We start from the raw sequence: 18,360 nt of genomic DNA, 5'->3' as shown, positions 1-18,360 counted from the left end.
TAGTGGCATTTCATATTTTGAAGTTGGGTTTTCTTTGAAGTGGTGCTGACTTCAGGGCCTTCAGCATTGGCTAAGTCATATACATAGGGTACAGTGATTTAGGACAGCTAAATTTCCATGTAAGGTGATGAGTTTTTTTTTGGTCAGGTTGAGTTTAAGATGCCTCCAGGAGAGTTAGTTTGAGTACCCAAGAGGTAGTTGTTGATGTGTGGCTAGAGCCCAGGGGAGAGATTAGAACTTTATACATATCTGGGAATAAATTTGCAGAGAGATAATGGTTGAATTCATAGAAGATGATGAGATAGATTCCCAAGTAAGATGGCCTAGAGGGAAAAAAGAAGAGGGTCAGGAAGAGAGTCTTAGGGGATACCCAGGTTGAGGTGCATGACTTAGATGAAGATACAGCCAAGATGGGCAGCAGATCATTAACCTGCCTCAGAACAGCCCCAGTTACAGACATTAGTTTTTCTCCAGATTTAATATCCCCGGGTTGGTGCTTTATGGTATGGTAAGCTAAAATAGTACTGCCAAGGGACAACTTGAATTCCTGTTAATTATTTTCTTCCATCTAATAGGTTATACCCCTGCAATTAAAGGACAACTTTTACATGTTGATGCCACCAGCAGTATGCAATACCGGACCCTTTTAGAAGCAGAAATGTTAGCAGTAAGTCCTTAGTACATAATAGTGCGCATGCATGTGTGATATACAGAATTTGCTTTAGGATTGGCGTTCTAACCATGTATCATGGACCCCTTTGACAGTCTGGTGAAGCCTATGGACCCCTCTTCCCTTTCACAGAATAATGTTTTCAAATGCATAAAACAAAATACATAGGATTATAGAGGAAACCATTGTATATTGAAATACAGTTAATAAAATATTTTTTAAAGGCAAGGTTCTGGACCCTAGATTAAGAATCTGGTTGAAATTGTCTTGTAGAAGTCAAAGCAAGAAGGCAGTAATCCTCCATTAAGAGATTACTATTTTCCAGGCTCTGTGCAAAGCACTAAACACTCAACATAGAAATACAAGCCAAAAAGAAAGGTAGTTCCTACCCTCCAGGTGCTTACATTCTAATGGGGAAAGATGGTACATAAAAGGGAGGTGAAAAGTTGGGGGAGGTGAGGTGAAAGGAGAAATATACCAAAGTTTGGAGAGTCAGAAGCACTGCTAGGAGGGGAACAAAACTCAGCCAGACTGGGCCTGGTCCCAAAGTGGAGGCCTTAAACACGCCAATGGAAGCTGGCTTTCTAGAGTCATGTCCCAGAGTCCTCATGGAAGAGTCAGCTTGGATGGGGAGAAAGGGCTTTAAGAATTTCTGTTGTTTCTGGATCTAAGGAGTGTTGCTAGGGGGCTGGTATCTGTCCAGGCACCCCCTTGGCCAGGCTGTTACCCTCCTAGGTAGCAGAAATGGAATCCCTGTGTGCTGGTTCAGTCATGAGCATGCAGCTGTTTCTCATTGGGACAGAACGTGGATAGTTACCTGAAGGCATTAATGTTATTATTATTATTATTTTTGCTTATAAGAATTTAAGTGACCATAAATTCTGATGGGATGATGAAATTATCTTTTTTTTTTTTATTAAATTCTTCTTTATTCTGTTCTTTTCATAGTTTAAAAAAATGAGTAATATTGTGAGGTTTTTTTGTTTGCTTTGTAAAAATCCTTGTGAGGGACTTAATTCAAACAGATTCTGGAAAAAATATCACTACCCTGATAAAATACTACTAACACTGAACAAGATATTGTCACGTAAAAATAGTAAGAATTTTGTGGTGCTCAGTTTTGTCTTGTGATCAGATGATAGCAAGTCTGGGAGCTAAATGTTTAGGGTTGGGCCTATTGTAAATATATCTTGTAACTGCCATTGGCAGCCCATGTGGACAGCTTGTGCCGTTAGAGAGCAGACCCTCACCCCCTGGGGAGGCAGGCAGCCTTTTGTCCTTGTGGGGCTACCATTCTTTGGCAGTGAGTTTAGTGTGCTGTGAGGCCACTGTGACAATGTCAAGTGGGATCCCAGGGAGCCTCAGGGCCAGGCGTCACTTGCTCTGCCTCCTTCCATCCTGGAGGGGAGTGAGGTCTGTGGAGGAAGCTGAGAGCCTTATCTCCCACTCCAGATGGCTTCCCTTTGGGCTTGGTAAATATCATAACTTGGTCTCCCAAGTCTTTGGAGGCACTAGGACTCAGTATTAGAAATGAATAATTAGGCAGCAAGTGTTGACCTTCAGCCACAGAAAGCCTAAAGTCCTAGAGGTGCCTTCTGCTCAGCTCAGCAGGAAAATAAGTTTTAATTACTCACCATTATACATGATTGACTCTTCACTTCGGATGCTGTTAACACATTGTCACAGTTTAAGCTCTTATTTGGTTCACAGTTCCATGTCAATGCCAGCTATCCTCGAATATGGAATATGCCCCAGACGTGGCAGTGTGAGCTAGAAGTTTATAAAGCAACTTATCACTTCATCTTTGCTCAGAAAAACTTCTTTACAGGTAATGTGTTTGTCTCAGAATCAAATATGAATAAATAAACATTATCGTGTTTGGCATGTTTTGTTTGGCTTAATAGATCTTTTGGCACTATTCCTTGTTTGTATTTGCTTTTGCTTTCATCTGTTGCTCTTACCCCAAAGAGAAAATCTTTTAAAGATACTTCTCTTCCCTAACCCAAGACAAAGAAAGAAGAAAGTTTAAAATAAAGGAACAGCTTAACTTTGGTTGGCACTTCGTTTCAACAGGAGAGGTAATTTGTGCATCTCCAGTGTGGAGATGGCAGTAAGAGGGGCTCCCAGTTTCCATTGGTATTCTGTATCATTCAGTAAACATTTTTAAGTGCCTACTGTGTACTGGAAATACAGATGCTGAAAAAGAAAAACAGTCCCTGCCTTCAAGGAGCTAAAATCTAATGGGAGAAGACAACACACAAACAGATGCTGCCAACATGGTGGGGAAGGTGAGCAAGTCAGAAAAGTTCCCAAATAGTGCTGCCAGGTGAGAAATGAGGACTTATCTAACCTGGGCTCCCTCCTTAAATGGAGGTTTTGGAGTCTGTGGCTCCTCACTCCAGTCAGAGGGACAGAGGGTGCTGAAGAGGTAGAGTCCCAAAACTGATGGGATTTTGCAAGATGATGGGGATTTTCCTCAATAATGAGCTCCCTGGGGCCTGGTAGAGAAGAGAGGGTGCTATCAGTCTACAGTGGAATAGAAGTGCTGGCAGCCAGGTACGTAAAGCTGGGACATTCCATTTCATTAGTTTAAGTGTTCACTAGGAGTCTTTAATAATTTAATCCAATGAATTATGGAATGTGAGCTCCAAGGTTAAATGTCAGAAAACAAAACACAATCTAAATCTAAGCAAAAGATTTGGATTTAGATCATCTGTTTTTAGACTTGATTGTCTGAGCCCATTTTTCCATTCCTTTAACTTAAATAATTGAGTTGATTCTTTTTGGGAAAAAACATTTTATTTTTCCAGGCATATTATAAAGGTTTCATAATTCATGAACATAGGACCATAGAGTGTTTAAAAAAAACATAAAATGAGAATATTTCCTTAATTTATTCTATACTGTTAGAGAACTTTTAACTAAAGCAAATAAGTCTTTTTCATTTCAGGTAGTACTTTTTAGAACGCAAAATGTACGAGGTTAGAATTTATAGTGAAACCTAAGAACACTTTGAACTTGGGCAGTAATTCACCTCATTTTTTTATGAATAATGATTTTTTTTAGTCCAAAGGAAACCCAAGTTTTACAAGCTGTTTTGCCAGGTTTGTATGGTTTCTTGGGGCTAGTCTAGATTCACTCATCATCCATTTGTGTGTCAGTGTGGCTTTTTTTTTTTCTATTTTATGTTAAACATTTTCTAAACTAAATTTAGGCCAGGAATCTTAGGAAAATTATCAATCCTAATGGTATTATCCTATGTCATTAAACATTGTGGGATTGTATATAGCTTAAATCCAATCTCAGTGTGGTTGGTGAGGGGTGCCAAATGATTAAGATGTGCCCAAGTGGGAAGAGTCAAAAAGAATGAGGCTTAAGAAGGGGGTGTACAGGGAGAGGTGGGAAGTTAATAGAATGTAGCCATTGTAGCATTAGGGTTTTAGTTGTGATAAAATAAATGGACAGTCATCTGAGATAATATAAAATGTACAAAATGCATTTAATTTTAGATTAAGAAGAAGTAAAATATCAAATCTTTGTAATCTCAGATTTGAAATTTACAGTTTTTCATTTGAGGGAAAAGGTGTTTGTCAAGGAAATAGTAACTGTTATGACTTGTTAATGCTCTCCATATGGTAGGTTGAGTTATCAAGAAAATATTAGAGTTCATCTTTATCTTTTAATTTTAAATCATCCCCCTAGTGTAAAAATATAGCAGAGTTCATGCCTAGACACCTCACTGAATAAAGAGGGTGTATTCCCAGGAGGAAGCTATGTTTTAGAGCTTGAACTTGGGAAGTGGGAGTTGGGGTAGAATTAGGAAAGTGAATGACGATTGAATAACCCATTGTTGTAGTTTTTCATCAAGCAAAGATGTTGGTGTAAATAGGCTGAAAAGAAACTCTCCATTTAGGAGAGAGTTAATTCTTTGTCGTCAAGCAGCCTTCCATTAATCAGCTTGGAAACAATGAGGAAACAGCACTATTGTTATACCTCCTGACAATTGAGCTAAATTCATCCCCCATTGATTAAGTGCTTGGTTTGATTTCATTGATTTCCCTAAAGTGTTATGATCCTGCTAGGGCCAGGAGATTGGGAGAGGAGAGTTATTAGGAGTGGCTGAAGGGGAGGAGGTACAGAAACCTTCCCTTGTGCCACTAGGACTCTGCTTAAGGACAGGGGAGGATGGGCAGCCTAGCTCTGCGAGCCCTGTTACCTTTTACAATTACTTAACCTTCATAAACTTGAAGCTGTTTAGTTGATTTTCATGTTTCTGAATCTTCAGCCCCCTGTACTCATTGCAGGATAACCAAGGCTTTTAGTGTTTTTTCCCCCATAGTTTTCTTGTTTACAAGTACTTAAATGATTTCCAAGAGTCTTTTTTTTTTTTGGAAACTCCGTATTCTTACCATATTTGAAGTTGAGGTTTAGACTGAATTCCATCATTCCAGTGGAAAACCAACTGCTTACTGACATTGGGCGATTGCTTTTAGGTGCTGGTTTTTGTCACTTTGAACAGTGGCCATTTTGATGATGGCATTCTATTGTGAATCCATCTTTTATCTTGAAGACTTTTTTATTCAATTATGTGACTTGTGTTTGTGGGAAGTCTTTCCCATCTCTGATTGTTCTTCTGTACTGCAGTGGATTGTTAAGTGGCAGCCTGTGTGGCGGGTATTGGGCTCAGCACAGGGCATTCAGACAGAAACAAAACAGTCCTTGCCCTGCAAGAGCAACAGTCTAGTTTAGGCACACAAAGATGCCTGTGCAGAGGGATATTAAAAAAGGATAGGAGGTGATTTTGGAGAGATGGCACTAACAGCTAGGGTGAAGGAATGTCAGAAAATACTTCATATGGAAGATGGTACGTGACATGAGTCTTGGAGGAAACAAAGCAGGTAAGGAGAGAGCACATTCTAGGAGAGTGGATGGTCAATGGAAAGACAAGGAGATGGGAGGTAGAGTGCTCTGTATGAGGAACAGTAAGAATATGGCTGAAAAGGGAAAAAGGGGCCACCTTATGAAGCATTTTAAGTGATAGTTTGTAGTTTGTCCTAGAGGTAATTAGCATTTATTAAATAGAGGAATGACATGGGAAGGCATATACTTTAACAATATCACTTTGGCAACTGTCTGAAGGATTGTAGTAATGATCATCGTGATGATGATAACTACCATTTATATATAGCAAAGTCCTTTACAAATATTATCTCATTTGGTCCTTACAACAACGCTGGGAAGTAGGTGTTATGATCCTAATTTTACAGATGAGGAAACTGATACAAACAGGCTAAGTGACTTGCCAAAGTTGCCCAGCCCTTCAGTGTCCGGGACAGGATTGAAATTCAAGTCTCCTTGATTCTGTGTGCAGCCCTCTATCTGCTGTGTCACCTCGCTGACAAAAACAAGATGGGTTTGATGGGAGATTCTTGAGGCAGAGAGACTATTTATGAGGGTTTTGCAACAGTCCAGGCAGGAAATGAGGAGGGTCTTACCTAGAATGGTGGCTGTATGAGTAGAGTGAAGGAGGTGGATGAAAAGAGGTATTTTGGAGGTAGAAATGCCAAGATTTGGCAGTTACGAGTGAGAATGAGGGGCAGAGGATGACACTGAAATTGCAAACTTGGGAGCCTGGAAGGATGGTGGTTTCCTTGACAGAAATAAGGAAGTTTCTGAGAGGGGAAAAATAATATTTTGTTTTGGATGTGTTGAGATGAATAAGTCTACAGGACAGGGGGAGGGTAAAACCAACATGGCAGAGCATTTTTGGCTAGTTCTCACAACATACCCCTTTAAACAACATTAAAAAAGCATGTCAAACTAAATTCTGAGCAGATTAACCAACAAAACATTATAGTTAGGGTAACTTAGGAAGACAGAGTTATATAGACAGTGGGATATGGACTGGTGGGGACCATGGTGACCACAGGGGTGGTAAAGGGATTGAACACCAGATTAGGAAGAGATTCTGGAGACACTCCTGTACTAGTACTAGGCCCATGGCTGGGTGCCATTTGGAAGCCCTATTATTGCCCATTTCCCAGTTCTGGGTCACAGTTCCAGAGCAATGAGTAGCAGTTGGGGTTATGAGGGGGCAAGGACTTTTCCTGACCTAGTTGAGAAAGTTTCAGGACATAAAAGTTGGATCAGGCCAAACACCTCACCCCAGAGGTGAGCAGAGCCCAACTCTTAACATAATGTCCAAAGTGAACAGCAGCAAAAAAAAAAGACCCTGACCATAAAAAGCTACTATGATGACAAGGAAGTTCAAGTCAGACTTAGAAAACAACAATGAAAACATCCACAAGCAAAGCTTCAGAGAAAAAAATACAAACTGGACAAAAGCCGAACAAGAATTCCTAGAAAAGCTAAAAAAAAAATTAAAAAAAAAGAGCAAAAATGATTAAAAAGTCAGATGAATAGTAGACTAAAAATTGGGAAAAGACATGAGAGCAGTGCAAGAAAAATATGAAAAGATAATTACCAGCTTAGAAAAAGAGGCACAAAAATACTGATGAAAATAACTCCGTAAAAATTAGAATTTCCACTTCTTCAAGGGATGCTTATGACTTCACAAGACATCAAGAAACAATAAAACAAAGTTGAAAGGGTGAAGAAAATAAGAAATACCTCATAGGAAAAACAACTAACTTGGAAAATAGGTTGAGGGGAGATCATTTAAGAACCATTGGACTACCTGAAAGCCATGATCATAAAAAGAGCTTAGATATTTTATTTCAAGAAATTATAAAAGAAAACTGCCCAGATATCTTAGAACCAAAGGGCAAAATAGAAATTGAAAGAAACTACCTCTTGAAAGAGATGCAAAAATTCAAACTCCCAGGAATATTATTGCCAAATTCCAGAGCTCCCAGGTTAAGGAGAAAATATCAAAAACAGTCAGAAAGAAAGTATTTCAAATACCTTTGAGCCAAACAGGCTCACACAAGTTTTAGCAGCTATACATTAAAAGAGCAAAGGGCTTGGAATATGATATTTCAGAAGGCAAAGGAGCTAATATTACACTCAAGAATATAATCCTTGAGAGGGAAAAATAGACATTTCATGAAAGAGAGGACTTTGAAGCATTCTAAATTAAAAGATCAAAGCTAAATAGAAAATCTGACATTCAAACACCATACTCAAGCATAAAAAGGTAAACATGAGATATTTGAATGGAATGACCTAAGCCATAAAATGGAAGTGAATAGCAAAATGTATTAGAAACAAGAAAATCCAATAATGTGTTGTTTACAAGCAACACACTTGAAGCAGAAAGACATACACAGTTAAAATAAAAGACAGGAGCAGAATCTTTTATTTTTCCGCTAAAAGAAAGGCAGAGGTAGCAGTTATCTCAAATTAAAAGCAAAAATAGGCCTTATTAAAAGAAATAATCAGAGAAACTACATTTGCTAAAAGGTAAGATGGACAGTGAATTAATATTAATACTGAACATGTATACATACACACACTAGATGCATCACATTCAGATTCTTGAAGGAAAAGTTAAATGAGTTACAAGAGGAAATAGGATAAAACTATTTTTATATATATATATATGTATATATAAAAGTAAAATATATATTATATCCTATATAATATATAGGATAAGACTAAGAGGGTGATCTTAATTTACCCCTCTCAGACCTAGATAACCACAAAAGAAATAAGAAAAGTGTTAAGGAGATGAATAGAGTTTTAAAAAAGTTAAAACAGTTCTCTGGAAAGTGTTAAATGGGAATAGAAAGGAATATACTTATTTTTAGCTCTGTGTGGCACCTTCAAAAAAAATTGATCATGTAAGGCATAAAAATCTTGACAGTGTAGAAAAACAAATATTAAATGCACCATTTTGGTACTTTGTAATGCAGTAAAAATTGCATTCAATAAAGGAAGTATAAATTAAAAGTTAATTGTGAACTAAATAATCTAATTGTAAAGAATGAGTGGGTCAAAGAACAAATCATAGAAACAGTAATTTCATTAAAGATATTGCCAGCAGTAATACAGCATAGCAAAATTTGTGGGATGCAGCCAAAGCAGTACTTAGAGGACAATTTATTTCTAAATGCTCACGTCAGTAAAAGAGATCAATGAACAGACCATGCAACTAAAAAAAAAAAAACTGGAAAAAGAAAAAATTAAAAATTCAAATTAATCTCAAAAATGGAAATTCTGAAAACCATAGGAAAGATGAGTAAAATTGAAAACTTAAAAAAAATGAATTTTTTCAGTAAAACTTGCAGATGATTTTATGAAAAACCAGTAACATAGACGTACCGTTGGTTAATTTGATTCTTAACAGGAAAGAAGAAAACTAAATTACCAGGATCAAAAATCAAAAGGATGAAATCCAACCAATGAAGATGATTTTGAAGTAATTATTAGGAGCTATTTTGTCCAGCTGTATGCTAATAAAATCAGCACTCGAAATGAATGAATAATTACAAAAATATAAACTGCCCAGATTAACAGAAAAGGAAATTTAATACTTAAATAACCTTATCTTCAAAAAAGAAATTGTACAAGCCATAAATGAGCTCCCTAAGAAAAAAAGATCCCCAGGACCAGATGGATTTACAAGCAAATTCTATCAGACATTTAAAGAACAATTCTAATATTATATTTGAAAAAAATAGGTAAAGGAGGAGTCCTATCAAATTCCTTCTATGGCACAAATATGATTTTGATATTTAAACCAGGGAGGACAAAAACAGAAAGAAAACTACAGATCAATTTTCCTAATGAATATTGATGCAAGAATTTTAAAAATAAGCCTACAGGACATCCAGTTTGAAATATCCATCAGGCAGTAACTTTGTGTTACTATCAAGGGTAGTGCTATCCTCCCACCCATTCACCCCCAACACTCAAACTTGCAACATAGCTCCTCACTTCAGCCTCCCATATCCAGACTGTTGCACGTGCCTAACCATAATAGGTGCTTAATAAATGCTTCTGGCTTGACTGGGAAGAAACTAGAATGGGATATATGAATCTGGATTCATCTCTATAGAGATGATAATTGAACCTGGAAAGAGCAGAGCCCAGGGCTGAGCATTTGGGTACAGCCTCAGTTGGGGCAGGAATGGGGGAGGGTGATAGGGATAATGATACAGCAAAGGGTCCTAAGATGGAATAGTTCATTAGAGAGGAGAAGAACCAACTGTGAGCAGTGTCAGGAAAACTCAGGAGAGAGTACACAGGAGAAGAGGGTGGTGCTCAGCAAAGTAAAATGTTGCAGAGAGGTCAAGAAGGATGCAGCCAAAGGAGAGGCCAACAGATTTTCCAATTAGTGGTTGGTAACTTTGGGGAAAGCAATTTTAGTTCATTTGGTGAGGTTGGAAGCCAGATTGCAAAGGGTTTAGAGGAGTAAGAGAAGAAATACAGGAAACAAGTATAAGCATCTTTTTAGTCACTTGGCTGAGAAAGGGAGGAGAGAGAGAGAGAGAGCCATTGCTTTAGGGGATTGTTGAATCTAGTAGAGGTTTATTAAGATTCACAGAAAGCTGGATGAGTTTGTAGGCAACAAGGAAGGAACCAGTTATTAGGGAGAGAGTGATGATTGGGGAAATGGGGATGATTGGGCAGTCTGCTGGGGAAGTGATGAGAAAATAGGAGCAGAAGTACATATCAAGGGGTTGGCATGGATGTAAAGAAGGACCATGTCTTTAGCATCTGGAAGAAAGAATTTATAGAACAGGGGATGAAGTCCAGGGGTTCATCAATGTAGAAAATGGGAGAAGAGGATGGTTACAGAAAATAGTCTCTTTTCTCACTGAAGTGTGAGTGTGAGGGTGCATTAAGGGGCTGGCTTGGGAGGCTGAAGGGCAAGGGAAGTTTGCAGGAGCCACTGCAGGGAGTGGTTAGAGAATCAGGGAGGAGTAAAAGGATTGCCTTATTGAAGGGAGGGATCAGTGTGAGTGCTCCCTCCAGGGGTTCAGATGGTATCCCATCTACTTGGCTTCATCGTGTGAGGCCCCTGGCCTCACCTGGTAAATGCTCTGTATGGGCTTTCATGCTCTCAGCATTACATTGTGCCATTGTGCCATTCTCTATTTATGTCTTCTTATTCATAATTTTATATTTGACACTTTTATTTCTGGTTTATTCATAAAGGACATGGTGACAGAAAGTAATTTCTTTTATAAAGCTTTCTAGTGGCTGTACTTGGCCTATATAATTATGGGTGGCTTTTTTTCCCTCCTGTAAAATGGGTGGGAAATTGTAGATTAGACACTTAGATGCTTAGGTGTGAGGGAATGCCTAGTGTTTCTTAACAGCCATTCTTTCACCAATTATTTCATTATTGAATTACATTAAATGAGTCCAAAGGGACTCCAGATTGACCCAAACGTAGATTAATAAATACCGTAAGAAGTCTCAGGAGTAAAAGATTGAGTCTTTAGGCAGAAGCAGTGAGTTGTCCTGGGAATAAGTAGCTAGTTTAGAATTAACATGATGAAGGAACCAAAGGAAAGAATAATATGAGTAACAGAATGGTCTAGCTATAGCTGATTACTATTTTATAGGTCATTGTGATTTAGTTATAAATTAAATTCTGATTGTGTCATTTAAAATTAAATTTAAATATGTCTACAATATCTTTTTAATTACTTTAAAGACAGTAATCAAGGAAAACACTTATTCTCTTATTTAAGATTTTTTTTTGTTGTTTCTGTGTCCAGAAATAAGGGAAATCACATTTTTTTGTTGTTTTGAGGAAAAGTAAATAACAGGAATGTTCAGAGAAATTGGTTTGCAAAGCACTTTCTTCACAGCATGAATTGTTAGAGTTTTGCCTATATCACGTAGGAGGGAATGGAGACTCCAAGTCAGATGCCTTGCTGATAAGCACATAACCTCTTTGACTCACTGTTCCAGCATTCTTTCTACTAGACTACAAAATAAAGACTACAATATTTTTTGTGATAGACTGTTTTGCCTTTCTTGGATTATTGTAGTTTGGTTATATCATCAAGCTTTTTACCTTTCTTAAGCCAAATTAAGTTATACTATGATTTATTTTTAATGTTCTGAGTAAACTTTGTCATGCTATTGATTCTTTTGCATGTACTTGCATATAGATATAACAGTTACATCTTAGAGAAGAACATTTGGAATGTAATGTGAGGTTATGTAACCTCTGTATTAAAGACATTCTGAAGTTAACATTAAAGACATTCTGAAGCTAACTGACATTCTCTCTTTCCTTGACTAATAACAAAACCTCCTATTTTAAAAAAAATAATTATCTTCCTGGAAAATGTGCTCTGGATATGGGGAGGCTTCTTTCAAAGAGGTAAGGATATGGAAACATATAGACAGTATGTTAATTATCTAAGTATCTAAGACATTTTGAAGCCTTGTCATTTTTGCTAGAAATTTCATTTATTTGTGTGAATCTAAATCTTAAATAACATTTCCTTTTTAAAAATCATTCTAGATTTAATTCAAGACTGGTCGAGTGATAGTGCCCCTGATATTTTTTCATTTGTTCCATATACATGGAATTTTAAAGTTATGTTTCATCAGTTTGAAATGATTTGGGCAGCGAATCAACACAATTGGATTGACTGTTCAACAAAACAGCAAGAAAATGGTGAGAATTTTTAAAAGTAAAATTTAAGTACTTTTCTTATTAGAAACAATATTGCAAGGAAAATTCATTTCGATTTTTATTTCATGGGTACTAGAATTAAATTTTTTTTCATTTTCTAGTAGGACTGATAACGCTGTTTAAACTTGTTTCAATTGTTGTTGGATTAAACTATTTTGTACATTTAATTTATTTGGGGATTTGTATTAGGAAAGTTTTAATTGAACAATATTGAACTAAATCTTAAAAGAAATTCTTTTCTTTTGTAGTTTATCTGGCAGCCTGTGGGGAAACATTAAATCTTGATTTTTCTTTGCCTTTTACTGACTTTGTTCCAACTACATGCAATACAAGATTCACCTTAAGGGTATGTATTATTAATTACATAATTTGCTAAAAAAAAAAAGCTCTACTAAATTGTCTGATTGAAAGAAATGTTAGCCTTCTTTTCCAGTACTTGCCGTCCTGTTATTCAACCTCACCTGGCAGGCTTCAGGAGTGGGTGTTCCCCTTACTCAGCTAAACCAGAGTTTTTAAAGGAAACAGGTGCTTCTAAGAGGTTGAGGTGAGGTGGAAATGCATTCTGGGTGTATGGGGCAGCCAGTTCAAAGGCTCTGAGTTGGGATATGGAGGGTCCTGTATGAAGACCAGAAAGAAGATCAGCTTAAGTCGAGTGTAGAGTTGTTTCAACAATCCGGCTAGCAGCTTCTGTGGGGGTGTAAGATCCACCCACAGCCAGCACCCAGAAAGCTGCCAACAGCACAGGTTCTTTTGATCTGCTTAACTAAGGAAAGCAAGGTGAAGGGGTTGGCAAGCTTACTTTAATTCAGCACACAAATATCATTCACTTAGTTCAGGGGAAAAAGCCAGCACGCTGAACTTCAGAGCAAAATACAAACAAAGTACAAACATCAGCAGACAGACCAAATACAGATTCATGGTTACCAACATCTAGGTTCAGCCTGGGAGCTTGGAACAATGGCTGGTGCACCACCACTGCTGTGGGAATGAGCTCCAAGGAAGAGGAGGCCAACCCCTAGTTTTATATCTTTTTCAGCATCAGGGGTGACCACACATGCGACTCACCCAAGTGACTTAGAATCATCACAAAGAAGCGACTTAAACCCACCTGGTCTGAAAGCCTCTGCTGTCCCAGACATGTAAACTAGGCCCTCCCTGGAGTTAGCCCCACCTTGGGCCCCACCTTAGTTGCCAATCCATACCCACTAAGGTTTTACACCTAATAGGGGTTTGGGCCTGGGGCTTAGTGCTTAGTAAGACTCAATGAAATACACTGAATTACTCAAAGCAAACAAAAGCCAAACTCTTCAAGGGCACTTGTTGAACTAAGTGCTAAGGAGCCCATTTTGCTTACACACACTGTGGGAAGGGGCTTACCATGGGGTGAGGTTGAGGCTGGGATGTGAACTTTGAGGACTTTACGAGCTACACAGAAGAGCTTCTGTTTGATCCTGGAGGCAGTAGAGAGGCAGAGGAGTTTACTGACGAAGTCAGTGTCCTAGTCAGATTTGTCCTTTAGGAAAATCACTCTGGTGGCTTGGAGGTGGTACAGAGTTGAGGCCGGGAGACAATTAGAAGGTTCTCACATTAGTCCAGGAAAAAGGTGGGAAGAGCCAAGAGTATCAACTGTATGAGTAGAGAGAGGAAGACAGAGGTAAGAGAACATGGAGGGAGAAATGCCAAGATATAGCAAAGGATTGGATATGATTGGATAAGAAACAGTGAGGAGGCAAGAACGAGGCCAAGTTTGCAGACCGGGGTGCCGCTTTCAGCAGAAATGAGGAAGCCAGGTTTCTAAAGGTTGAGAAAGGAATGAGAGGAGGAGACGGAAGTGGCATGGGTTGCCAGGGCATCTTTTTTAGAATGGCTATGGAAGCTGGTAGATGTTTCAGACGTTCAGGTGGGGGGTGGGGTTTGGGGAGGAGGAAAGTGAGTTCTGTGTTGGACATAGTGAGTTTCGAGGTATAGTTGCAGGTGTGTAACTAGACTTTGGGATAGACACTTGGGCTGGATCTTACAGATATTAGTTTTACTGACCTGAAGCTATGTGGTATTTAGATCCATAGGAACTGATGAGATCAATAAATGAAAGAGTGTGAAGAGGGAATAGACAAGGGCCCAGGCCAGAGCCCTTGGGGTATACCTGTAGTTAAGAGGTATAGTATGAATGAAGAATCAATAGAATAACTGAAAAGAGTCTGGCAGGGAGGAGGAGAGGCAGATCAGAGCGATGTCATTAAAACTTCAGAGGCTTTGAGATGGATGGAAAGGGAGAAAACGAGTTCTCTTCAAATGAACCTCTTTAATGTCAGCCTTTTTTTGTGAGCTTTAAAATTGAAGTCTTTAAAGATCTTGGAGGTTTATTTTTATGGTTTTTCTTACATGTAGGGGAGTTTTTGAACTATGATGTTTTTGTATTAATTTCATATTTCAATATGGCAGATTGAGTATTTCTGGCGACTAATTTTAAAATATTAATTTAGGGAGAAGATGTCGATCTTCATTTATTTCTACCAGATTGCCACCCTAGTAAATACTCATTATTCTTGCTGGTGAAAAATTGTCACCCAAATAAAATGACTCCTGATTCTTGTATTCCTGCTGAGTGTCAGAGTGGCCAGAAAACAGTGAAACCAAAATGGCGAAACATCACCCAAGAAAAGTGAGTCTGTGAGAATGTTTCAGTTGTGCTTCCCTTGGAGGTGAGGTCAGTGCAGTGGGAATGCTGGTGATGGTGAGAAGCACAGGCTAGTGCTCTCCCAGCGTGCACTTTAATGAAGTAGAAAACCATTTCTGTGCTTTCACCAGGGCTGGCTGGGTTGAATGCTGGACTGTCCCAAGTGTGATGCTTACCATCGACTACACCTGGCATCCAATTTATCCTCAGAAGGCAGATGAACAGTTAAAGCAATCATGTAAGTATTTTCACGTGTGCTGTATCTTGAGCCTTTGCATGCTTTTTGGTTCTTTTCCCCAAAAGTCAAAAGAATAATACAAGACAGTAATCAGTCCCTCATCAAGCATTAAGTTCTTACTCCATCCCTATACTTGATGCTAAAAGAAGTAGTACATGCCCTTTATCAGGAGACAACTTGCATATCAAGTGACTACAAGGTAGATTTGGAGGAAGGAGCGCTCTGATAGTGGGGCATCAGGAAAGGCTTCATGTAGAAGACAGCTTGGGAGCTGGGCTTTGAAGGAAACAAGGTATTCTTGGGGGTGAAAGTGAGACAGCAGTGCGATCCACATGGGACACAGCCAATTCAGAGGTTTGGAATTGGGATAGCGTTTTCTACGTGAGGACCAGCAAGAGGGTCGGTGTGGCTAGATGCTAGTGTGCAGGAAAGGAGTGTGATATTTCGTGATGTTGGAAAGGTAAGTTGAGGCCAGGGAGCGAAGGACTTTAAAAGCTACCCAGAAGAGCTTCTGTTTGATCCTGTAGGCAGTAGGGTACCATAGAGGGTTTTGTTAAAAAGAATAGGAGAGTGATGTGGTCGGATCTGGACTTTGGCAGCTTTGTGGAGGATAGGATTGGAGTGGGGCTAGGGTACGTTTGTATTGTAATATTATTGGCAAGAGTTGATTAAGGCCTGTCTGTGAATAGAGAGAAGGAGAGGCTGGTTCGAATAGAGGTGGAAGTACAGGCTCAGGGACAGGAAGGAGTTGAGGATAATTCCAGGGTTGCACCACTGGAAGGGTTGTGGTACCCCCAACAGAAGAAACAACATGGGAAGTGCAGGTGGGTTTTGGGGGAAGTAGAACGAATTCAGTTTTGGACATAATTGAGTTTTGAGCTGCCTGTAGGCTCAGAATGTCCCTTGAACATATGGAGATGTGGGACTGGAGTCTACATTTGGGAATAATCTGGGGAGAGCTGCTAAGATAGATCACCAGTGAGAGAGTGTGGAGAGAGAATAGGAAAGAACCTTTGGGTACAGCTCTACTTCAGGGGCCCAGTATAAACATGGACCAAGAGAAAATGTTTGTGATCTTTGCAAAGGATTTTGATGCGATTATAAATTGTATTGCGGAATCCTTTATTGCATTAGGAGAATTTGTTCATAATCATGTAGAGGTTTGTAACTTTCTTAGAGATGGCTAAGTCTGAAGATTTTAATGAAATACAGATTAGAGAGTGTTGGGTATTTCTCTTCAATACAATATACATTTATTTAGCAACAGTATTTAGTAGGCAAGGTGCTCCTACTTAGATCCTGGACCTCTCATCCCATCAGATTCTGTAGGTGTCCTTTACATGTAAAATACTTGCCTTAGTGACATAAAGCAGTTCTTTCAAGACATCATACCATTTGTGATTAAGTGTGTTCTGAAATTTATTCACAAAATTGTACCTTGAAATAGTCAAGTTAGGGTAAATTTAAGTTATTATTTTGTTTGTTGTGAGCAGGTCAGAAATCCTTGACTTTAACTTGCAGGGTAACATTAATAATGTATTTGAATAGCCTTTTGTGATAAATTTTGCATGCTAAAGGACTCCTCCTAACATTTATTGTCTATGATTTGTGTACAGGTATTTTTTTCCTCACTTTTTAAAACTGACTAATATCTTTGAGTACTGTATGAATAGTCGATTAAAATATTACAGTGAGCTTCCTTAGTTACTACTTTTTTACTATTTTACTGCCTCTAGAAATGTCAGCTGAATTAGTTGCTACCTTAGTTACAAAATGACTTATTTTTAGCCTTTTCAGTGACTGTTTTGATGATGTCAACAGGTATTTTTTGTTGTCCAAATTCATTTTTTATTTGTTCTAAAGTGTCAGAAATGGAAGAAACCATGTTATCTGTACTAAGACCATCTCAGAAAGCATCAGAGAGAGTTGTTTCTTCCCCCACAACCTCTTCACGCCCTCCTATTGATCCATCAGAACTGCCACCTGATAAGCTTCACGTAGAAATGGAACTCTCTCCAGATTCTCAGATAACCCTGTATGGACCTCTGTTGAATGCCTTTCTGTCTATAAAGGTACGATTAAAAGAAGATGCGCTTCCATAGTAGCAGGTGAAGTATTTAAAATGTGATCAGGAGTTGAAAGCAGTTGCTCTCCATTCCCCCAACCACTTATATATTATTTTCTTAGGTTTTTTTTTTCAATAATTTATAGAATGTTTTGACAAGACTTGTAAGTAGACTTAATGAAAATGTTTTATTGCAGAGGTGTTTTTATGCCTTTTGGTGTACAGACTTTCAAACACCAAGTCAGCAGACCCTTACTAATCTTACTCAGAGTAGTGGGAGGAGGTTTTAATAGGGACCAACTGAACTTGTTGTCAAACCATGAACACCTTTGCTTTAAAAAGTCATTTTAGCACAAGCTTTTTTGATTGCAGAAGAACTGATAGCACTTACATAAGAGCCAGACTTTTAGTTTGACATTTTTAGTGTTAAAACTGGGCAGGGAGTTAAGAATTTTTCATTCTCACTTCTCAGGGACACCAGTTATTGCTGGTTTCTTGTTTTACCTTTTGGTGATGATCTCTTTTCTCTGTGTGGGCATAGTGTGTGTAGATTCCCTCAGCCTCACTGAATACTTTAGACAAGTGTATGATCCTGTCTGGAGCAGTGAATAGGGAGCAATAGAGAGGTGAAAACACATGAACATTAACCCATTAGTAGGCAGTTAGTTGTTGATAATGGGGGAATAATGCACATCTCTTCAGGAGAGGGACATAGACCAGACCTCTGATTTCACCAGTATAGGAAATTGTCTTTAGCTATGCAAACTGACTCCTTTTGAGCCACTTAGAGTCTTAGGGCGCAGCTTGGAGCACAGAGTGGTTAGCCACTTTGTCCCATATGTGTGAGAAACAGAACATGAACACAGGTCTCTCTGGCTTGGAGGCCAGCTTTCAGTCTATTACACAGTGCTGCCTCACCAGCATCTTGAGGACCTCAGCAGTTTAAAGGACTCAGATGAACTAAAGCTTATAGATTGTCTAGACACTGTAAGAATGGCAAGGAGTAAATGAAAACATTTTCAGTCTCTGTAAGGGAATGATTCTTAGGACTAGTTTGGAGATTTATTTTGAAGCAAGACTGTCATGC

General features: G+C 38.6%; 1 protein-coding gene across 1 annotated transcript in view; it reads left to right on the top strand.

The window, feature by feature from the left end:
• KIAA1109 (KIAA1109 ortholog) overlaps positions 1-18,360 on the top strand; it is a 211,491-nt gene that overhangs the window by 53,520 nt on the left and 139,611 nt on the right. The window contains exons 14-20 of the mRNA XM_036763063.1: positions 576-667; positions 2,381-2,498; positions 12,120-12,275; positions 12,542-12,639; positions 14,777-14,955; positions 15,102-15,208; positions 17,072-17,280. Coding sequence (XP_036618958.1) covers positions 576-667; positions 2,381-2,498; positions 12,120-12,275; positions 12,542-12,639; positions 14,777-14,955; positions 15,102-15,208; positions 17,072-17,280 — 959 coding nt within the window. The remainder of the gene's footprint in view (positions 1-575; positions 668-2,380; positions 2,499-12,119; positions 12,276-12,541; positions 12,640-14,776; positions 14,956-15,101; positions 15,209-17,071; positions 17,281-18,360) is intronic.

This window comes from Trichosurus vulpecula, chromosome 6, assembly GCF_011100635.1.
Source record: "Trichosurus vulpecula isolate mTriVul1 chromosome 6, mTriVul1.pri, whole genome shotgun sequence".
NCBI lineage: Eukaryota > Metazoa > Chordata > Mammalia > Diprotodontia > Phalangeridae > Trichosurus > Trichosurus vulpecula.
This window is presented reverse-complemented; position numbering and strand designations above follow the sequence as displayed.